Source organism: Lissotriton vulgaris, chromosome 1_1 (assembly GCF_964263255.1).
Source record: "Lissotriton vulgaris chromosome 1_1, aLisVul1.2, whole genome shotgun sequence".
Classification (NCBI taxonomy): Eukaryota; Metazoa; Chordata; class Amphibia; order Caudata; family Salamandridae; genus Lissotriton; species Lissotriton vulgaris.
The window spans coordinates 52,980,711-53,004,783 of record NC_141685.1 but is presented as its reverse complement, the minus strand read 5'-3'; the positions used below and the strand labels follow the sequence as shown (position 1 = coordinate 53,004,783).

General features: G+C 45.1%; 1 protein-coding gene across 1 annotated transcript in view; it reads right to left on the bottom strand.

The window, feature by feature from the left end:
- Positions 1-9,395: 9,395 nt before the first annotated feature.
- LOC147737214 (uncharacterized) overlaps positions 9,396-24,073 on the bottom strand; it is a 67,780-nt gene continuing 53,102 nt past the window's right edge. Inside the window, exons 2-3 of the mRNA XM_086919348.1 lie at positions 17,378-17,449; positions 9,396-16,047 (exon numbers count right to left, since the gene is read on the bottom strand). Of these exons, the coding sequence (XP_086775474.1) occupies positions 13,872-15,017 (1,146 nt within the window). The 5' untranslated portion in view covers positions 15,018-16,047; positions 17,378-17,449 and the 3' untranslated portion in view covers positions 9,396-13,871. The remainder of the gene's footprint in view (positions 16,048-17,377; positions 17,450-24,073) is intronic.

Sequence of the window (24,073 nt, the reverse complement as noted above, 5' to 3'; positions counted from 1 at the left end):
GCACTCAAAACTTCCTGGCGCACCTTTGTCCGGCGAAATGAATGTTTCAGTAGGTTTTTCTGGCGCCCCTGTTAGAAACCCGATCTCCAGTCCCATGCCCCTTTCTGTTGGCCCATGCGAATTAGAAGCACCCCTCATTCTTACAACAGGTTGTGGCGAAAATTTGTTAGGTTTGGATTTGTTGAAGAGATTATATGCTACTTTGTACTGTTCTCCTTCGGGAGTACAACTCACCCTTGGTAAGAAAGTGATTTCCCTGATGTATTTGTCAAAAGAAAGAATTCCAACTGAATTGTCATCTCTTCCAGATGTACTTTGGGCGAATGGTTCTAATGATGTGGGTCATTTGGAGATAGCACCGTATGTGATAACATTAAAAACTAATGTTAGGTTGCCACGTATTCCCCAATATAGAATATCCAACGAATGTGAAAAGGCTCTGTTAGCGATCGTCTACGATCTAATTGCGAAAGATGTCATCGAAGAGACTTCAGGCAACATTTGTAACAGTCCTGTTTTGCCTGTGTTAAAGCGTGCCGATCCTTCACAGCCCCCTGTGTACTGATTTGTGATCGATCTAAGGGAAGTGAATAAGATCGTTGTACCACAGTTTCCAGTCGTCCCCGACATTACTGCCTTACTGACAATGGTTCCAGCCTCAGTCACGTGGTTCTCAGTGATCGACCTGAAGAATGCCTTCTTCAGCATCCCGATTGCCGAGGAGAGCAGGGATATTTTTGGCTTCAATTTAGGAGGACGAAGCTTCCGCTTTAAACGCGCTCCTCAGGGCTACTGTGAGAGTCCATCAATATTCAGTCAGGCTCTGAAAACACAACTAGATACGATTGTTTTACCTGGTGGCGCGACTCTGATTCAGTATGTAGACGATTTGCTGATCGCTGCAGATACTGAAGAGGTTTGCAAGCAAGCTACCTTGTCATTGTTGCGTCATCTATGCGACATGAAACATAAGGTCTCGCTTTCCAAATTACAATTCTGCCGACAAGAAGTAACCTACTTAGGTCATATCTTGTCGAAGGAGGGAAGGAGACTGACCCCAGAAAGAATACAGGCAATTGCAGAATTGAGTGTCCCAGCTATGAATTGACCCTGTTAGCAAGTCACATTCACATAAAGAGGTGTGATACACTCAACCCTGCTACCTTATTACCCGTTCCAGCAGAGACAGATGAGGTCGACAAACATGATTGCTGTTTTAGGACAGAGGAAGAGACCAAAGGGAGAGTAGACTTACAGGACACTCCCCTCCCTGAATGTAATGATAACTTATGGGTTGATGGTTCATGTTTCAAGTTGCCGAATGGTGATACGACTGCAGCATATGCCGTGACAACATTACACACGATTGTCGAGACAGCTCGCATTCCCCAGAATTCTGCACAGGCAGCGGAGTTAGTCGCACTCACAAGAGCAAGTGTGTTGGCGAAAGGAAAACGAGTAAATGTGTACACTGATAGTCAGTACGCCTTTGGCGTAGCCCACAGTTTTGGAAGATTGTGGCGTGAACGTGGGTTCCTGACATCACACGGTGCGAGAATTCAACACGGACAGCTAGTACACGACCTTCTCGAGTCACTCACCTTGCCCCTACAGGTTGCGATTGTAAAGTGCAGCGCGCATAGGAAAATCCGGGATGATGTTGGTCGAGGGAATGCATTTGCCGATGAGGTCGCGAAAGAGACTGCAAGGAACACAATGAGTCGGATGTATGTCGTAGGTCCTGCTAGATGGACCCCTGATGTGGGTATGTGTGAGGATACCATTGAAAGCGTGAAGTCTATACAAGCTGACGCTACCGAGAAAGAGGTGAATGAATGGAGAGAAAGCAAGGGTAAGTTGGATGCGAATGGTTGTTGGGTCGAACTGTCAGAACATCAGCGATGGTTGTTACCTAACACCTATGTGCTCGCAGTGGTAACGATGGCCCATGGAATGGCACACATCAGTGTGAAAGGAATTTGTAAACTGTTGGCCCCAGTATGGCAGAATAGTGGTATCCCAAAATGTGCAGAGAATCTGGTCAGAAATTGTATGGTATGTTTGAAGCACAATCCCGGTAAAGGAACCCCAACCCCAGCTGGTCATTTTGCACCCCCAGCGTATCTGTTCGAGGTCCTGCAACTCGATTTCATTCACATGGAGAGGTGCAATAACCTAAAATATGTCCATGTTGTCGTTTGCGCTTTCTCCAGGTGGGTAGAAGCGTACCCCCTTAAGAACAACACTGCATTGTCAACTGCCAAAGCCCTTGTCAAGGAATTCTTCCCCAGATTCGGCATGCCTAGAATTGTCTGGAGTGATAATGGAAGTGAATTTGTGGGACGAGTGATGAAGAGAGTGTGTGAGTGTCTAGGCATCCACCAAAAATTTCACGCTGCGAATCATCCCCAATCGGCAGGATTGGTAGAGTGCTATAATGGCACGTTAAAATTGAAACTGGCCAAGATCCAAGCCAGCACAGGCCTCAAGTGGCCAGACGCCCTGCCTTTAGCACTCCTGTCTACCAGGATGATTGTCCACTCCAGATTAGGACTCAGCCCACACGAGATCGTGTTCGGGCGCCCAGCAAATATATGGGGAGTACTGAGGCCCAGAAAGCTCGGGGAAATAGAGTACCCTGCACTGTTTGACTATTTACATGAACTGACAACTAAACTGCATGCTTTACATCAACAGGTCCACAGCTCCTCTCCACCGGTGTCCGACGATCCAGGCCACTCCATCGAACCTGGCTCCTGGATCCTGGTTCGGAACTTCAGACGAACAAAGAACGAGGAACCTCGCTGGACCGGACCTTTCCAGGTTTTGCTGTCTACCCGCTCTGCAGTACGTGTCCACGGGTAGAAACATTGGGTGCACGGCGCCCACTGTAAAAGGGTCCCGCTCCCCCTTCCATATGACCGATGGGTCCGGCAAGGAGTCGCTGACTCCGAAACTGAGTTCATACCTCATTTTGTCCCCTTCAGCGATGCACGATTAAAGGGAACTGGTACCGACAAAGAAAGCGATTGTATTTTGCAAGGATCTGTGCCACCGTCGATGCAGTTGGACACTACAGAACCTGAAACATTGTTTGAAGACCACACCGTACCTGGAAAAGAACGATATAATCTGAGGTCAAGACCAAGGAACTGACATAACGAACCTAATACGATTTCCCCCTTTTTCCCCCTTTTTCCCCATGAACTATTTTTGATTCTCACAGCTCTCTCGCCCAGGGAACTAGCTCATTTTTGATTTTCGAACCGCCATCCGGTTCTGCTGCTAGGGCCGCGGTTGAAGTCTGAGGAGTGCAGCCGGGGACGCCTAGGTCAACGGTTCTGGTCGATCTGAGGGAATTACCCCGGATCGGACAGAGCGCACATCTTGGCAGAAGCAACCTTCCACCGCGGGCAGCAACCAGAGGATGGAGTTTCCGAGGGTAGAGAGACCTGCTAAAGACATGAACTTTAAAAGAAGAATATGCACTGTGATGGCCAGGAAGAAGTTCCTGATAATATGTATTTTGATGATATGTAGCATAATGATGTTCTTGATTGGTTACACCTTATCCACGTTTCAAATCACCTTTGTAAACAACACTCAGTCCACACCTCCTCCAACTGTTTCTTTACACTCCTTTCACCCTCTACCTGAACACGAGTCTGCCAGAAGACTAGAATTCGTAAACAACTCATTTGTCCAACTCCTCCACCAGCACCAATCTGTGATGAACACTACTAATTGTTGGATATGCGGTCTCATGCCACACACTGCAGATAAGGACATCCCTTACTTCATTCTACCATTCAGCTATTACGGTTCTCTGTTGGCTTTCCAGACCATGTTCCTGTTCGCCCTAGAACCGTACCCGCCCCGTTCCGCAGAGAGTGATTCCAGCAACAAGGCACTAGTGGTAGGGATAAGAAATATGAGTAGGGATGTTGACACGTATCAAACGATTCCTAAAGATGAACTCGCTCCCTACAGTCGCTGGAATGTGACTAAATCCGGGATCTCTTTGAATAAAAGCCAGAAAACAAAGAAATCCTCCCCAGTCTGGATAGTACCCCACCGAGGTCACTTGTGTCTGCAAGGTATTGGCAGGGATCCCAAGGCACAGTTGGGGAAGAGCGTATGCACGGAAACGTATGTGTTTGCCTCCCGAACTTCCCCTCCATTCTTGGCGGCTAAAGGCACCTATTTCATCTGCCATGACAAAGCCTACACATGGTTGCCCCCTGACTTCTCGGGCACATGTTTTATCTCGTTTCTGCTGCCACCCACCTACACGGCCGCGGCAGATTACCATCGGACAAGGACAGTTAGGGATGTCGTGAGTCAAGACGACACTGCGGGTCAGGAGTTTGGAGACTTCGCAAAGGGTTTTCTGCCATTTTGGGGGCCCATGGTGAACAGCAGGAACATTTGACAATTAACGAGAATAGTTGAATCCGCCGTGACTGAAACGGCCGGTGCCCTTAGCAACCTGACAGCTGAGCTTCAGTCGGATCGACTTATGACCCTTCAGAACAGGGTTGCCCTAGATGTCATACTTGCAGACCGTGGTGGTGTATGTAGAGTGATCCAGTCTAGTTGTTGCATTTTCATCCCCGATAATGCTCAGACAGTATACCAGGCCATCTCCAAATTGCACAAAATCTCTGATTCCCTTCACTTAGAGAAAGGGGACTGGTCCTTGCTAGGGTGGTTCTGGGAACTGATCTCTGCCTGGGGATGGAAAACTCTGATCTTCATCGGGATGATCTTAGCCGTTCTGTTATGTTCTGCCTGTTTGTACAGTGCGCTCCTGCAATATGTGGCCTCTGCGCTACTTCATGTGTAAGGAAGCCTGTATCAAGGGACGAATTGAGCAACAGAATGATGCTACAGCAGCATCTCCATGAATTCATCAATACTGATTTGGACTCAGATTAGAGTGAGTTATTGCCTAAAATGAGGGCAAAAGGAGGGACTGCGGTACTGTAATTTCGGCGCCTGCTGTAACACCGGCTCAGGGGTCCAACACTCGTGTTCAAAATATCGTCGTACCATGACGAATTTGGTATCTACAGACCGGTAATGATTAGGACGTTATCCCTATGCATTTGCGTAACAATTGAGTGATGCTAACACCCTTAAATCGTAGCTTCCGTCCTGAACCCTCAGACTCCATTTTGTAAACAGCATCCATCTTATGGCTTGCCCTCATATAGTCAATCGATTAAGACCGAGTTTGATCTGAAAGGACACGTCCGCCGTAGCTGACATCCCCATGACCTGGCCGAAGCTGACTCTACTGCCTCCAGCCAAACCTGTTTTGGCAGCTCCTCGCCCAGTGGTCGAACAAGATATCATCTAGGCACAACATGTCATAAACCATTCACTGCATACAGACCATGTTTTCCATACACATACACCTGTCCATGCTTCTTGTTTATGACCCGTTTTATGATGGGAGGGTGCCCGACCTTACTGGTGTTACATCGATATCTGATGGGAATTCTGGATCTGGCAGAGTAATCCATCACAAACTGGACATCTAAAATATGTGCTGACCAGCATGACTTCGCTCTTTGTATTGTTACAAAAATATGTGTATAGCCATATCATAAACTCAAGAATTCTTGCCTACAGCTGTTATTTATGTATATAAGGAGAAGGCTGGTTCTGTAAAAACGAACAGTCTCCTGAGAACTTACGGCCCGTGCTGCTGTACTTCTAGGACACATGTTACTTGGTTGCAGCCAATAAAACTCGATCTCTGACTTCAACTAGAAGACTCCGTGTTTCTGTGGTCCATAACAGGGAGAACTCAGAGGTCCCCGGGTGTTACCCCTGGCACCACCGGGTCCCTAAAAACCCGGCACCTCACGGATGCCACAAATCCAGTCCATCCTCTCAATATCTACAGCTCAAGGTTTTAGAAGTTGACACTTGTAAAGTAAACACAAGCTAAAGAGGACGCAAATGCTCAGGGGCTTTTTACATCGGTGCCAAATTTTACATCCAACCAGTATAGTCCAGTTAGATCTAGAGTCTTAAGATCCCTGTTTGTTTCTGAAAACATAAAATAAAAATCAGTGGTAAATACCTGCTATGAACCCCAGAACTGACCACTGATTCAGAGGGACACTTGCCCCGGGTCACAGATCCAGATGGCCTGGCACCAGATTTCACCTTAAATGAAGAAGCAAGCAGCGAGACTCCTCCAAGACTCAGGCTGCACTGAATGGCGCTTGGGCAATGTTTGCCTCTGAATAAACACAATGTCTTTGCCCTTGAAACAGCTGGAAAGCTTTTCCAGACCAACAAGTAACCCTGTTGTCCCAGGTCTGCGCACCACCACAGAACCTCGAGAGATAGGTAGGTTATTTATTGATTCTACTAGAACCAGCATAGCGCCTAGAGATAGCACAGTGAGGGTGTTTGCGCTATAAATTATGATAATGATTTTACAGGTTTTCACTGCTCTGGAAATGCTTAGCTTCGTCTCATTTTTATCTTCTGTGATGTTACCATACAACATTGTGAGCACTGGGTTCAGAAATTTTAAAATAACTATTTTAAAATAAAAGACACAATATATACCCAGTTCTGATGTACCTTGAAAGTGTCCCTAAACACATTAGGGGACTGTTAATAACCCAGAGAGCGCGAGCCCCACACCTGCAGGAATACTCAGTGGGTTGTGCGGGCTACATTTAAAGCAGACTGCTAAACTCAGTGGTGGTGCACCCAACTAATTCCTTCAACCTGTGGGTTAGAAATCTAAACCCTGTAGACCTGGCCGCTAGATCCCACAATCTGCAACATGGTCTTTACTCCTGTATGGGGTGAGGATCAGACTAGACACAACATGTGCCCCCACGTATGGTGGCACTATCCCTGTTGTGCCCTTCACTTCTCTATAGGGTGAGGTTCAAACTAAACACAGATTGGAAGCCCTGCCCACAAGGTTGCATTTCACTTCTCGTGCCCTTAATTCCTGTTCGGCGTGAGGATCAGACTAGACACATCATTTGTCCCTTTTAAGTGACAGTACTACTTATAGCTCCTTTTACTCCACTATGCAGTGAGGATCAGACTAGATGCAACTTGTACTCCCTCTTAAGGTGGCCAAACCCTTCTTGTGCCCTTTACTCCTGTATGAAGTGAGGGTGAGACTAGCACAACTTGGTCCCCTCTTAAGGTGGCAATACTCTTGTGCCATTCACTCCTACACAGGAGTAGGCTCAGACTAGACACACCACGTGCCCCTTCCAAATGCTGAATTAGCTTCACAATGGAACTATCATGCCAGAAATCGCTGTCGTTTGCGATGGCAAACAGTTGGAGAGGGGCTCTGGGAGTGGTGCAGAGAAATGGCCTTCAGTCCTGCCCTGTTTATCATACCCGGGCAAAGCTGTGATAGAGAATGGCTAAACACAGAGAGAAGGTACGCTCTGCGATCAATCTTAAGAAACTGTTATCATACTGGGGAAAAGCTGTGATAGAGAACAGCTCAACACAGAGGGAATGTGTGCTGTGCGATCCATCTTAAGAACCTCGATGCACAGGGTTTCTATGTGCTGCTTCTGCTAAGTTTTAGCACAGAGAATTTGGAAATCACAAATGAAACAGTATGCACAACATAGCTCCCCGCCCCACATTGTAAGAGAGATGCGTTCTTCCCAAAGATGCGCAACAAACAGCTGTCACTGCATTAATAATGTCCAGATTAGACTACTGCAATAGTCTATGTCTCAAAATCCAGGAAGCATCTTTAAACAAACTTCAAATACTGCAGAACGCAGCAGCCAGACTCCTTACAGGCACGCCAAAGTTCGACTCAATCTCAGCCAAAATTAAAAAACTTCACTGGCTGCCGGTTAGGAAGCGCACTCAATTTAAGTCCCTCTGTCTGGTGCTTAAAGCCCTTCAGGGAACCAGACCAGAATTTTTAAAACAATAATTACGCTGGTATACGCCTCATAGAACACTGCGGTCTTCAGAGGCAAGACTCATAAATGTCCCGAGGGTAAAAAAAGCCACTTGGGGAGGAAGAAGCTTCACTGGGAATGCGGCCAGAGCATGGAATGCTCTGCCATTATATCTGCGGAGCATGACCAATCTTCTGGCCTTCAGGAAGGCACTGAAAACATGGCTGTTTACTAACTGATCTTGCCATCCTCTCCCACGCCTTTCAATCCTCTGTCGGCCTTCACACAGCGCCAGGACACCTCCGGGTATCAGTTGCGCTGTACAAATACCAATAACATTACCATACTCAGGTGTGAACACATTTCACCTTACATATATGTCTTATCAGTATACCATGACTAACGCTGCGAGGCATCAGAGCTCTGTACATGGTCCAGGACCTAGAGAGTCAACATGTGATTAGAGGGGAGATGGTTTCTAAGAGTGATAGAGGACTGTTAATGCGTCACAATGTGATAATCTTTAAAGAGGTGCATTTTCAGCTCTTTTCGATCACAATTTGTAGCTCTGACAATTTCATATATGCCTGATGTATTATTTCTATTACAGCTCCTTCTGCATTGAGAAGACCCATCCTAGAACAGCAGAGGGGCAAAACACATGCTGACAAATCGAGAATGATGGGATTGTGACAAGGTCGATGAAAACTAACAATATATCCTATGAAAACCTCAAATTTTTAATTGATGGAGCGCAAAGAGCGATAGAAAGTGATAAACTGAGAAAAACGTAACCTGGAGAATTACTGGAAATTAACATGAATTGAAAACTAACAAATAACTATATAACCACAGCTCTGTGAGCTGGAAGTTGGTTATTTCTCAATATAGCCCTTGTTTGTGATTACCTTACAGTGCTCACGTTATCATCCACACTAGAAGAGATGGGAGCCTTGGGTGTCTGGTGACAGAAGCTCATTTACATACAAAGGGGGTGATGCCTGTTCACAACGCACAACACAACTTGTTTACGTAAAATGCTTGTACACATCACAGCGTAAAGTGACTCAGGTAACAGTGCGACCGTTGTATGACATGAGTGGGCGGTCTCAGTTGTTGAGACATGAATGTCTGACGGGTGCATCTTTAGCTCTTTCAACTGTTCGAGAGAGGGTGGCAGTCTCAAATTCTGGGGGCACACCTACCAACAGCTTTCCTCATAATCTTTACTTTTTGCATCTACAGTGGGTGCAGATGCCACCTAAGGCAGTAACCGTTGTCAGGTAGGTGATCTGCTTCCTGGAATCAGCCCTACTATGGTCGGCAAAGGTAAATGTGTCTTCCACTAAAATGACACCAGCTCGCTTTTGGTAACATGGCTTGAGCAAAAAGGCCACGCTCGAAGGTAAATCAAAACAGTTGATGTCACAAATGTCAATACAATGTAGAAAAAAGAGACAAAGAAATTCAAAATTCAAAGTTTAGAGAAACAGGAGTATTTAATAATTACTCATGAGTGAAAATTAAAACCAGGTCAGTAGTTTAAGGGTTATTAATTAGCAAAAACAACTGTCATAAAGGAAATAAAGGACTCATTTAGTTGTGTGTTCAAAATCACAAAAAAGGAAAATGAAGAAAAAAAGCAGAACCACTGAATCAATCAGGAAGTCACATACAAAAAAGTAGGGGACCTCGCTAGCCATGCTCGAGGGGCACTGGTAAGTCCAATTTCTGGTGATGATCAACACTGGAATTTGATGCGATGTTTTGGGCTAAATCATTTCCAGAAGCTGACAAGATGCGCAGAAGTGTCATGAAGTGAAAAATTCCCGCAGAGTAGAATTGGGTCATCAAGTTGAACCTGAATTCACAGTTCAAAATTTATGAAACTTCAGGCAGTTACAACAGCTGCGAAGTCTTCGGAGCTTCCAAGTTATAGAGATGGTCCAAGGTTGATGATAAGAGCCAAAGCATGGAACGCGGTGTGAGACAAGCAGCGTACCGGAGCTCACGCTGGAGGTTCAAACATGAAACTTGTAACCACCAAGGTGTATCACAGCAGGTTTAAAGGTTGTTCAGCGATTCGAACACATATCTCACTTATCAAAGTGGAAAGGATACCAATAAAGGCAGATTATGGTGCAGGAATATCAGGGTTTGGGCTCTCTGTGCTCACACTGTAGCCGTACAGCGAAGGTGTTCATCGTATAAAAATGTATACAAAGGATAAGACCTCAGAACCAGGTAAAAGCAAAGTACATTTCTGTGCTTATGTTGTGGTGAAACCAACAAAATTAGGTAAAAGGAAGAGAAGGGAAAATACAAAAGCAAATCACAATAACATGGTTAAGAACAAGGAGAAATTACCTGATCCTACTACGATAATGATAAATAGCTGCTACAGGAGGCCCTCTGGAGGCGAGTGATGTAGCAAGTCCAGGAAAATTACTTCAAGGTATTTATTGCCGCTCCCCAGCCAAACAAACACACCGGACCATCGCATTTGCTCTAATAACAGCCCAAGTGCCTGCGTCTACTTTAGCGTTACCACAAAAAGGAAACACTCAGGTTGAGTTGGACACCTCAAGCTTACTCACAAAAGTACCTTACCCCTGTGAATAATCTATACATACAAGGATGCTCATAGAGTACCTTTGCTAGTTTTAGCTATTCACCATTATGATAAAGTTACTCAAAAGTGTGGACTTGCACATCTGCACACGCTTAGACAGAGGTGGAGTAAAATTTACAAATGTAAATTACTTCGGCCAAAGTGGAGCAATAGAAAGGGCAGCACCACGCATGGCCAACCACTGGTAATGCAAAGCCCTCCCATAGGAAATAATGGAGAGAGAGACTTAAAAATCAAACCCATTCGAAAATAAAGATAAAATAAAATTATGTATTTTGCCTTTTAAAAATACACACACCTTCAAAAGAATGTTATAAAATTTCATATATTTAAAATTAATTCGTTCATGATAATATGTTCATCTTTTAATTTAAAAAATATTGCAACTATTAAAAAATACTTTCAATTAATTCTATACATGATTTTTTAAGGATGTACCCCTCCGAATAGAGGTGAATAAGGCAGATCAGTAATTCGGAGTACGTAGTAAGAAAATCAGAACGATTTTAGCTAGTTGGGATTTTTGAAACAGATCTGTGAGAAAAACTTTTTTTTTACATTTAAAATCAATTAGATCTCTAAGTAAACTGTGAGTTTTTAATTTGTTCAATATTTAAAGTTTATAACATTTACATTTGTATTTAACATCAAAATATTTTTTCCAAGTGTAATAAACAATTTAAATATTCTTTATATTTGTTACACAGGGAAAACTCCACCCAAGTTGAATATATAGAAGATATATTTGTATTATGGTTTAATTAAAGGTGTCCCACCGAGATTATCATTTATAATATGTATTAATAATTTTTAAATGTATTGTATTGTAATTGCATGTATCTACAGGCATTTGCATCAAAGTAAATACCGGTCGCAAATGGGCAGATTCTCAGAATCTGCTCAGTTTGCGACCAGTATTTTTGCATTTGGGATGCATCAACCCAAATGCAAAAATCGCAATTATAGGAATCTCTAAAATTGAGATTCCTTAAATTGCAATTGCATTTAAGGAATCCCAAATTGAGATTCCTTAAATGAAAGTCAAAAAAATAGTGAATTTGCTAATAGAAGTAGCAAATTACCATAAAGTTGAACTTCATGGTAATTTGCTAAAACTTTGAAAAAAGCACTTTGGTGCATTTTTCAAAGGTTCATGTTGCGCACACACATGCCCTTAGGGCATGTGTGTGTGCAACAAATGTGCAGAGATCAATTTCAGGGGTGCAACAGGGTGTCATTTTGACACCCTTGCACCCTAACAAAAAGGCATGAGCAATTTGCGAGTACCTACTGGTACTCGCAAATTGCTCATGCAATCTCCAATTTATTCCTATGGGCCTTTAGGCCCATAGGAATGAATGGTTCAGCATTCCTTAATTGCGACTAGCAATTTGCGAGTAGCAATTAAGGAATGTTTAGGAATCGCTATTTTAATAGCACTTCCTACAAGCATAGGCTTTTGCTATTCCTAAATAGCGATTCCTTAAAAATCGCTATTTAGGAATAACAAAAGGCTACGTTGATGCATCTGCCAGCTAGTGCTTATTACCCCTCACGGGGCATCGAAACGCTTTTTCGGAGAGTAGCATGCTACTACGGAACCCATTAAAGGATTAGTGGTGAATTAGTATAGTGCAAATTGAAATCATTTTGAGTGGTGGACATGTTAGTCTGTAATTTGGATTGAAAATATGAAAATCTCTGCAACGTGGTGTCACCTGATAAAGTGAAATACCCTGAAATTTGATTTTGGGCATTAATTATAACATATGTAATTATGCTTCACTAAAAATGAATGTTATATTATTGTTACAATTCAACAAATGTTATTAAAACATTGTAAAATAATTTTTCTTTAGATATTTTTTGCCTTGAATGACATTTGTTTCGATATTTAATTAGTTTAAACTATTTCATTTAATGCTGTTTTAATTTATGTCCGTACCTCCATTATTAATAATGGGAGTGTGTTGCAGTTTCAGTGGATGACCATGTGTGATGTTGGACTCTGAGCTCGGGTACAATTATAACTGTTTTAGGTACATCATGGCTGTTGTGACTGTAGAGGTGTGGTTTGTAAATAGCAATGGGTTTACTCCTTTGTGGGTGAGTGTTTGTCCATCCCTACACCCCTCCTTACTCCTCCCTTAGCCCCGCCCCTTTATTCATAAATATTTCCCATTTTACACCCACTCCCACTCTGTCCCTCTCGCATTTACTACAAAAAGTATATAAACATGTGCGGAAACTCTGCAGTCGAGGCAGGCAACTCCACAAAGAAAAAGGTAGGAGAGGCAGAACGACAGCACATACTTTGTGAATCACATTTTGTTGTGCTTTAGTCGTCCTATAGTAGTTTATGATTAGGCCTGATTATCTGTGAGACTCTAATGGGTGTATCTGGTGAGATTGTAAAGCTTGTGAAACTGTCCTCAGCAGATGGGAAGCAGGTCCATTTGTAGCAAAAAGGACATGGAAGTTAAAGGACTAAAGCTAAAGTGGATCTTTGTAATGCGAGGCCATGTCCCCTCAGACCAGAAGTCATTAGGACTATTTACGATGGAGCCAAGAATGGATTGCATATGGCGGCCTCGTCTGTAGTTGCACAAACACTAGAGAATAATGTGGTGGGGTGTTGGTGAGATTAACTAGCAGTCATTCCATCACTTTACGTTTTTCTCAATGATCAAGTGGCAGAGGCATGAACAGACGTTGGTCCCATAGAGATCTATGACAAAGGGACTCCTGCTGCAGCCCCCTGGTGAGGCTCATTAAGGCTGGAAACAGTTCGAGGTTACATGCATTCCCGACCCTTGGGGGCGTGGCCTCAAAGTTCAGTATCAAATGGACTTTGTGGGTCAGTCATTGCTTATAAACACTCAGGGAATAAAACACGCTAAATGGAATGAGGCCACAAATAGTTACAAAAGAATGAGGTTAATTCAAGCATTTCCATCCCTTGCTGTGTGCTTTTCTCAGTAGACGGTTTGTTGGACAATCAATGGATTGATGTTTTTGTGGCTGCTTCATGTAAATGTTTTGCGATGCTGAAAGCTCCTCCTCAGGGTTGACAGTGAGCACCTTGTATTCTCCCACATTGTCTCTCTTATGTAGAAAGGTTACATTTACAACTGAAGTTTTTGTCACATTGAGAGCACGGGTCATTTTCTTACTCATTGTGCGTTCTCTCTTGTTGAATGAAATTTAATCTCCAGCAGACGCTTCTCTGGCATTTAGAACAATGACAAGGTTTTTTCCAGGTAATTTCTCGCAGGTTGAGTGAGACTAGATTTCCGACTTTTTCAGCATTCAGAGAGCTAATCAGGTTTTTTCCCAGTGTGAGTTCCCTCATGGTGAGTGAAAGTTATTTTATGACTGAAGCTTTTCTGGGATTCAGAACACTGATACGGTTTATGCCCAGTGTGTGTTCTCTCATGTACAGTAAGGTTGGATTTGCTCCTGAAGCTTTTACAGCATTCAGAGCACTGATATGGTTTGAGCCCAGTATGGATTCTCTGATGTACAGTTAAACTGGATTTGTAATAGAAACTGTTTTGGCATTCAGAACACTGATACAGTTTATACCCAGCGTGGGATCTTTCATGTACAGTAAGGCTGGATTTATGACTGAAGCTTTTCCGGCATTCAGAGCACTGATAAGGTTTTTGTCCAGTGTGGGTTCTTTCATGTAAAGTAAGGCTGTATTTCTGACTGAAGCTTTTCCAGCATTCAGAGCACTGATAAGGTTTTTCTTCAGTGTGAGTTCTCTCATGTACAGTAAGGCTGTGTTTATGACTGTAGCTTTTCCAGCATTCAGAGCACTGATAAGGTTTTTGTCCAGTGTGAGTTCTTTCATGTAAAGTGAGATTGAATTTGGTACAGAAGCTTTTCGAGCATTCAGAGCACTGATAAGGTTTTTGTTCAGTGTGAGTTCGCTGATGTTGAATCAGATTGCCACTAAAACGAAAGCTTTTTTGGCACATGGAGCACTGATATGGTTTTTGTCCAGTGTGGGTTCTTTCATGTAAAGTGAGACTGAATTTGCGATTGAAACTTTTACAGCATTCAGAGCACTGATAAGGTTTTTTTCCAGTGTGAGTTCTTTCATGTACAGTGAGATTGGATTTGGTAAAGAAGCTTTTACAGCATTCAGAGCACTGATACGGTTTCTGCCCAGTGTGGGTCCTTTCATGCACAGTAAGGCTGGATGTATGACTGAAGCTTTTCTGGCATTCAGAGCACTGATACGGTTTATGCCCAGTGTGGGTTCTTTCATGTACCGTAAGGTTGAATTTGCGAGTGAAGCCTTTCTGGCATTCAGGACACTGATAGGGTTTTCGTCCAGAGCTAGTTTTCTCATGTTTAGTGAGGTGGGATTGATGACTAAAGCCGTTCTCACAGTCATTGCTCTCATTCGAGTTGTTTGTTTCTCCAAGTTGGGTTTTTTCCTGGATACATGCCATCTTAAGACTGACTCTGATTTCTGATCATGTACTTGTTTGTTACAACTCAGCATTAACTTCTAAAATACATTTCAGATGCTCTTCTTAACATATTTAACTAATTATAGTTTTTTTCCTGGAGATCATTTTCCTACCTTTAAAGGCGCTGATCTAACTTGTCTTATAAACTTTCACTGATGAGCCCCTTGTATTTACTATGATGCTCCTCATGGATTCATATTCTCCAAGGTATGCCCGGGTGAATTCTATCTAGTTTAATTAGTCTCATTTAGTTATTCTAGTTTATCCCATTTGATTTTGGAGTTTTAAAGGCACTTATAATGTCTTTGGGCTTTAGTGTTTGCCTGTTAAGTGTAACACTGGCCTCTTTTATACTTTCTGTAGCAGTATATGCTTTTTTTGCTCAGTGGCTAAGACAAGTACATGATCCACTTTGGAAATTACAGGACACTTTGAAACTACTCGGATCAACCCAAGAGAGTTGGTGGGGGAAAATCTTCCTATATTGGAAATGATAATCCGGCATCTTTGCCCAAACAACATCTAAGAAAGAGCATTTACAATTTGTTTCTTTTAAACAATCTTTTCTCTCCTCTGAATCACAGGAGACGGAGTCAAAAGCTTGCACTTGTTAATCGGGGATATTTGTTTTTTTGACTGTTCTGTCACATCACAACACGTCTACGGATGCTGATCTCTTGGGGAGGGTTTAGGTCGCCAAAGCATTTCTCATAAACCATCAAACAGAATTTACAACACTCAAGTGCTCTGTGTGGGTATCAGTTGTGGCCAATGTTCTCCTTAATCTCAGTTACTGACACTTGGTAAACATTTATGATCATTTTCCTTTAGGGATTTGACAACTTTCACATTCACCAGTTTCTTCCGCTCCAACATCCTCACCATTCCTGGCACATTGAATGTGTTTCTTCTCTAGAGCTCGAGAATGTTTTAACTTTCCTTGAAATAATCCTTTTCGTTGTGTTTCACTAAATTTAAACCTTCTTTTATCTGTTCATGCTTCTGTCACCTGTAGAAATGGAGTCAAAAATTGTAAATGAACACAAAGACAAAATATTTGTGACTTTATACTTTACACAAAGAAAGCATTAACAAAAACAAGATAGGAAATCAGTTTGAGTTGCATTTCTGATAGTGGTGAAACAGTGTAGATCGGGAGCTTGGGATCACTGGAAATCAAGGATGTGAGAGCAAAAGAAGTAAATATTTAAGAAAGAAACACAGATTCTCAGAAGCAGCCACACTATCAAATTGCAATTTCTGTGGCAACAGCTGGGAACATAGTGAGATATTTGTCATTCTTGTAATTAATTACTAGATGTTATTTACTCCCCTGCCCACCTAGACTGTTAATCTAATCCTTTTTCCAGTGATCTAGGAAGGGACATTTTATTGAACAGCACAACAGCAAAGGAAACCAAAAAGGGTAAAAAAAGAAAAACATAAAACAGAGGAAAGAGAAAAAAGGCTATCTTCCACTTTCACCACAGGGATCAGGCGTAGGAAACTCCGCAGTAGGCCTGGGTGGTAAATTCCGCTTGTGGAATTTGCGGAATCTGGGTAATTTTGCGTTCTGCGGAGAACACGGAATTGCCAAAAATTCTGCGATTCGACCTTTGCTTGCTCACGCTTTCAAAATGCTTGTTTGCGAGATATTTCTCCCCGAGCACGCAAACAGCATTCGCGAACAGGAAAAAAGCAACGCGAATGGGCGGAACAAGCAATTCCATGTGTTTGCAGAGCTTTTGCGTGCTCGCAGAGATATTTTACCATTTCGCCAAGCTTTGTGTAGCGCGACTACTCAAATTCCTCCCACCCCTACTCTTCAGCAGATGCTTGTGAACCCATAAGCTACTTCTAAATACAGTGCCCCCAAGGTCAGCACCAGGTGCAGTTCCACCGGTCGCACCACCCTAAAGCAAGCCCTGTGTGCATGTGTGTCCACACACATGTACTGTGTCTTTTGCTTGTAGTAGACAGGACAAAAAAATGCAGGATGCCAAGAGATGGAAGTCAGATCCAGAGAGAAAATACGCAGAAAGAACAGACAAAGGGAGGATGGTATCATGTGGTCTGGAAGAGGAGACAGATGTGCCAATTGTTAAGGAACTGGTGGGTAAAACTGACCTAAAATGACTGGACCTGCACTACACTCCCAACATGTACCAGGAGGAATGTGGATCCATCAGGTGATTATCAGAAGTTTGATAACAACAAGAATAGTGCACAGAGGGAGTCAAATGTGGAAGCTGAAGAGACAAAAAAAACAGAGATCAAGAAAGGGAATAGAGAAAGAAGAAACAGGGGAAAAGGAAATGTAGAGTTATAGGTATCCTTACCTGACAGTTATATTATATTTTGTTCTTCCGAGGGTGGCACCCACGCTGCACTGCCTGCTCATCCCAGAATACCTTGAAAGGAAGGAAAGAAATGGTTTTGCATCAGACGACAATCACACTTCATCCCATTTTACAAATAACCGTCCTGAACTTACAAAACAAAATAATCTCTTGTTCTTTGGATGCCATTGTCAAGCAACTCTGGTTATGAATACATATTTTTTTTTTGGTTCAAGAGCCATGATCCTTTGCTGGAAAAGGTCTCTGTGAATATAGAGTGCACCCACAGTCTCAGAGAACAAACCCTAACAACCCAGTCCACGTCTTCATAACCCCCATCTTAACATTTACAGACAATGAAACTTGCAAATTAAAACAATCTGGTTTGCATAGGTATGTTAATGTCCTTGTACATAATTCTGCCCACCGTTCATAAATCAGTGAACCAGACTCTTAGATTTAAACAAACCATGCTCTCTGGGCAACAGTAATTCAAGCTCAAGCTGATGCAGAGTTCGAATGCTGAGCAATGGAAGCAACAAAGCATCAACATGTTGGTGCTTTTTATCGATAACTTATCTGAAGGGATGATGCGGTGGGTCAGCATAAATAAATCCTTCACGAGACAAAACTTGGAACATTGAAATGTTGAGACCTCCATTGAAGACAATGGAGCAGCAGCAGCCTATTCAACCTGATATAGGGCCGCTGCTCTCAACATTACAATGTCCTAATACACAGCCTCTGCCTCTCTGAAATATATGGTTTGGGCAGGAGAAGGCAGAAGATAGAGCCTGCAGCGGGGCACACAGGAGCCTCCCCCCTTCCTCCTCTCATAGCTCGTAGTGTCACTGGTATCTAAGAAGGAAGAGGGGGGGGGGGGTTCTGCTCATCTCCTGCATCTCCCCGGCTCAACTGAATGATGAAAACAGTTTAGCCGAGCCCAGGCAGAACCAGGGTCTGACTTCAGCCTCCTTTCACAGCTATTGCTGTGACTGTTCAACATTTCACCCCTGTGGTCCTGCATGCGGCTGTTAACTGTTTCACATTCACAGCAACAGCTGTGAAACAAAGGTTTCGGAGTACCGGAGGTGTTTCGACCCCCTCGGTCTCTGGGACACCTTTATTTTATTAATTAACACATTCTGCCCTCATGGGGCAAACAGTGTAATGACCTTATAGTCAGCCGTAGCAGGCAAAACTGCCCATTAAAGGACCGTTCCCTTGGTAAAGGCACTTGCATTTAGCTTTGGAGTTACAGCAAGCAGTAAGGTCATATTAAAGATTTAAAGTAATGGTTACTTAGTCAGAGAAATAATCATCATAATATTTGCAGAAGGATCACATACAGTTAACCTCTAAATTATATTAAAAGCCAGACTCAGATATAACTCTAGATGTAAAGTCAACAGACAGACCACCACAACAAATGTGTGCTAAGAAATAAAAAAACCTTTTTCTATAATATCAAATAGCAAACTGACATAGAATCTGCTTAGTTCAAAATCAAGGAAAAGTTCTTACGTACAAAATCAGTAAGAGGAGTGACATGTAGTCTGCATTTTGGAAAAGGGTAAAATAAAACAATTGCAACAAAAATCCAAAAACAGTACATTTTATAAGTTTTTAGACAGAGAGAACACATTATTGACATGGTTCATGATGAGGTAAAAATTACAACAACTAATGAATGTTCATGAAAACATAGCACAACAAAATGTAATTTAATAAAACACACCTACAAAATGAATAATTAATTATGACTCTTCACCTTAAAGCAGGAGATTGGCATTGGATCTTGCATGTTCTACCATACAATATAGCAACATGGGACAACAATAGTAATAATTCTTCTCAAGTCCTTTACTATCCTCCTTTTTCTACCTGTTTATTTAATTCCCGTGATAGTAGAGTTACATGGGCTCCATATCTCTTCTTTTAGAATGCCTTGCTTAAAAATGTTATCAATGACAGGTATATGCCCTCTTTTGCTTCACGTGTATGGTTGTACTGAGGAGTGTGTGGACACACTGCATTCGGTTTCACCGTGATTTAAGCTGGCTCTGCACTTTCAATCAATTCACATTTCTTTCCTGTAAAATTCCAAGCCTCTTGATTTACTGCGCAATTTAAATCTGGATTTTAATACTCTTATGTAAAGCCTGGAACCAAATTAACTCTCGAGTTGCCGAATGTAATTTAGAGTCTTCACATTGTGTTTGAATACCAACACCATCCGGTGTACAGTAAATTGCGCAAGTCAATTTACATGGTTATTCCCTAACAAGTTTCTGGCCATTCATCATTGACCCAATTTGTACGGGAACATTTGCTGACAGCTCATCAGTTGTTTATTAGAAATGCCTACAACTTGGACTCCTTTCCCAAGAGGGGTGGGTTGGGAGCTCCTGTCAGTCTGACTGTGGAACGGGTAGCACATTTAATGATTAAAAGTGATGCTGGGCGTGGCTTGGCGCCGGCTGTAATGGCCGCCTGATCCCGGAGCTCCGCTGGCCCGAGCCCTCAGCCTCGATCCAGCCGTACATAATCCGCTGCTTCAGGCGGATGACCAGTGTCCCCAAGTTCCCCTGACCCCGCCGCGCACAGCGGTCTGCCTCCGGCTCCTCTACGTCTCGCCGGCACCGAGATACGGCTCCCGCCAGAGCGGGCCGGGAGAGGCCCCGGAACGTGCCTGCATCGCGGCCGGCGTGCCGCGCAACGAGAGGCCCCGGCTTGAGGCCTAGCCTTGGTGGGGACGAACTTGGCCCTGCGGCGGGCGCCCAGCCTCTGCCTCACGGAGCGCGCTGGGGGGGAGTCCGCATGGGCCGCGGATCTTCGGCCCAGAGCCGGTAAGACCCCTGGCTGGATACTCCTGCCACGTGAGGGGGCGGCGTGCAGGGAACTGCGGCCCCAGCTTGCGGCCAGTCTACCAGTGGCCGACTTCACCCACCGGGGCGCGCCCGACATCCTCTACATGGCGCCCTGTAAGGGCAGGACATTTTGGGCTGAGGGTCCCCCGGTGAAGTGTCGGCGGACCTGAGACTGCAGCGCATGGGCCCGAGGAGGTGGCGGAGGCCTGGTGCTGCGCCAGAGATACTGTGAAAGTGGTGAGCTGGCCTGGGGGAGTGACTGGGACCCTGCGGAGCCCCGGCCCGACGATCGTGTTGCCTCTGCCGCGGCAGTGGTGGTTCCGCCTCTGCCTGTGGTCCACTGAGGTGCCGTATGGCTGGGTAGTATGGCCCCTGGTGTCCACGCCGATCGCCTCACACTGCCTGAACTTTGAGGCGCTACCTAATACCATGGACCTATCCTATCCGCCCTGGTGATCCTCTCCTGACCGTCGGCCCAGTTGGGGGGCTGGAAACTGGAGGGACAAGCACAGAGTGCTTCCATTTTACCAGCTATTGCATTGCGTGCCGGCGACCCACTGTGACGACAGAACACCGCCCGGCCCACGGGTCTGCTTCTCGACGCCAGCTTCAACATGAGGCCTAAGCAGGGTCCGCCCGCACAATCGAACAATCTCGGTAAATACACAGTACAAAGGGGTATGCCGCGGAATGAAGTACCGGCGAGCGGCCAGCAGAGTCCAAAGGAACCATCGCTGGCCAGTATTATGACGGCTATTCAGGCACTGGGCATCACCCTTGAAACTAAAATCTACAAGATGGCCATAGAGGTGAACCTTCTCCGGACTGACCTCAATAAAACGTCGGAAAAGACAAAGGCTAATGAGACCGACATTGTGGACCTGCGGGCGTCTACGAAGCATCTGGAAAAGAGAGTCAATGATTTGGTCCATCAACACCGTCAGATGACGATACGGCTGGACGACCAGGAAGGAAGGGCCAGAAGAAGTAACGTACGCCTGGTTGGAGTTCTGGAGGACCTCGAGGGGCCCAGTGTGGAGCTGTTCGTTGAGGATTTAATCCTTAAGCACCTCAAGCCAAAACGTTTGTCTAAAATCTTTACCGTCGAGCGCGCGCACCGGGCGCCCATCCCCAAACCTAAACCGGGAGCGCCACGAGGACAATTATTGCTAAAATCCTCAACTACAGAGACAGAGACCCTGTCCTTCAGGCGGCCAGACAATCTGGGGATCTACTCTACGAGAACGCCGTAATTCGATTTTTTCCCGACTTCACCCTCCAGGTCCAGCGCGAGAGGAGGTCTTTTGCGGCTGTGAAAGGGGCACTCCGAGAAAAAGGTATCAAATACATGATGTTCTTCCCCGCCAAACTCAAGGTTCTCATGGGAGGAAAGTCATTTTTCTTCACGTCGCCGTCGGAGGTGCAGGAATGGATCGACAAGGAGGTGGCCGTGACGGGCGAAGGTGCGGAGGCCCAGAACTGGAGAGACACTCAGACCGCATCTCTGGGCTCAGCGGCCGGGGGATCTGAACGAGATGGCCAAAGTCAACGCTCCTGGAGATCCCGCTCCGCAAGTCCGAGCTGAACGACACAGCAGAGGGACGCCCGAAGACGGCCTTCGCGAGATTCACAGAGCCGATAAGTGTCACTTTAATGTATTGATCTGTTGCCTTTGACTCTTAGATTCTGACCCAGGGGGTTAGTTGCCCATATGACATCGTAACCAAACATAGACACTGGAATTCCGAGTTGCAGGACTTATGAACTACCTCACTTAGAGGTTGGCGGGGGGGGTGGGCGGCAGGGGGGGCCGGGCCAATGCACGCTTCACGTGACAGGTCCATCTGAGGGGAGGGTGGATTGTTCATTGTTGGAGGTTCCTCTTTGGGGTGTGTCTCTGGGGCGAAAGGCACTCTGCTAATTGGGGATGTGGGTAGATCTAAACCCGCAGAGCAGGGTGGCAGGGAGGGGGGATGTGGGTGGGAAGGGCTTGCGGGGGCGTCGGGAACAGTTTGGTAACGCTGGGCTCCACCAATGCTGTAATGATCACTGTTTGTATTGAACATGAATGTTGGGGAGGTAGCTGGGAGGGTGGGGGAGTTGGGAAGGTTTTACGGTCATGTGTAGTTTGCAATGTCATAATCGACCCGGGGGCCAGAATGCAGGAACAATTGCAAACAAAACAAGTGATGGACCGAATGTGGATCAATGTCACACATTCACCCCAGTCCAAAGATCTGGGCCCAAATCCATCGTTTTTTTGCACTCCACACCACCCTGGGTTAGACAATGGCGAAATGCAAATCAGCTCTGACCCTGTGCCCCATGGGAACAGTCCAGTCCGAACTACAAAAGCCATGTCCTTCCCAGAACGGAATCAAGCATCCGAGGACAGAATGCAGGAACAAGTCATCCCACACAGCAACGGTTATGGCTAGGAGATGGGAAAAAAGCCTTAAAGTTCTGAGCTGGAACGTCAACGGGCTAGGAGACAGACTCAAGCGCACCATAGTCCTGAGATTCATTAAAAGGTACCAGCCGGACGCAGTCCTGCTGCAGGAAACACACCTCATGGGGAACACATGTCAGGCCCTCAATAGGTGGGGGTACACCCTTGCAGTTCACTCCGGCTTCACCTCAGGCTCCAGGGGTGTAGGGATCCTGTTGCGTCGCTCACTGCCCCTTCACATAGATCACACTGAGTCAGACCCTCAGGGCCGCTTTGCAGTGGTGTCCGGCAGATGGGAAGGTTACCACCTGAACCTGCTCTCTGTATACATCCCACCTGGCCTCCAGACTCAAGCATACACAGATCTGGGCAAACTGCTTCTCTCCCTCCCTGATGGTCAATTGGTAATGGGAGGAGATTATAATGCTGTAGTGTCGGGGACCCTGGACAGACACCCCCCCAGAGACATACCACAGGGGCAGAAGTGGCTGGTGGACTTCTTGGAAGCCTTCGGGCTCACAGACGTCTGGGGGCTACTGCACCCAGCGTATACTCACTTCACCTTCTTTTCCGGGCCACATCGCTCATTCTCCCGCCTTGACTACATCCTCACTCTACTACAACACGACACAACGGTACGAGAAGCCACACACCTCAACCGTGGCATATCTGACCACTCGCCGGTTATTACCCATATAACGTTCGGGACTCGGCAGAGTGCTGCGTTGCACCAATAAGCGCTTGGCACTTGAAGAATGAGGAGACTAGAAAGAAGCTATCTAAGTCAATTACCCAATACTTTGACGATAACGTAGGGTCGGTGGACTCCCCAGTCACCCTGTGGGAGGCATTTAAAACCGTGAACAAGGGGGAGGCGTTGTCGGCCATCGCAGGTAAGCGAAAAGATAAAGAAAAGCAGGTTGCCGCAGTGGAAGCAGATCTGGCGGTGTTAGAGAGGGAAGCGCGTGAAACTGGGGCGACTAACTTACAACATCGACTGTAGCTAAAAACAACGGAATATAGGGAACTAGTTACACAGGAAGCTAAAACAGCAGCCATACATAAGATGGGAAGACTATATGACCAGGGCGACAAAGCTGGGAAACTTATAGCATGGCTCGATAAAAAACAACAGGCCAATAAAGTAGTGCCGGAAATACAAACGGCCTCAGGGACTGTTGTAACTGAACCCCAGGAGATAGTGGCCGAATTTGCACAACACTATAAACAGGTTTACAGCCGGGAGTCCGACCGCCCAGAGGAGGACTCGGTAGCCCTCCTTACAGATATCCGACTGCCTTGTCTGTCGGAGGAAGACCGAGAAACCCTTCAGAGCCCACTCGAGGTCACTAAGCTTCAACACGCTATAGCCGACCT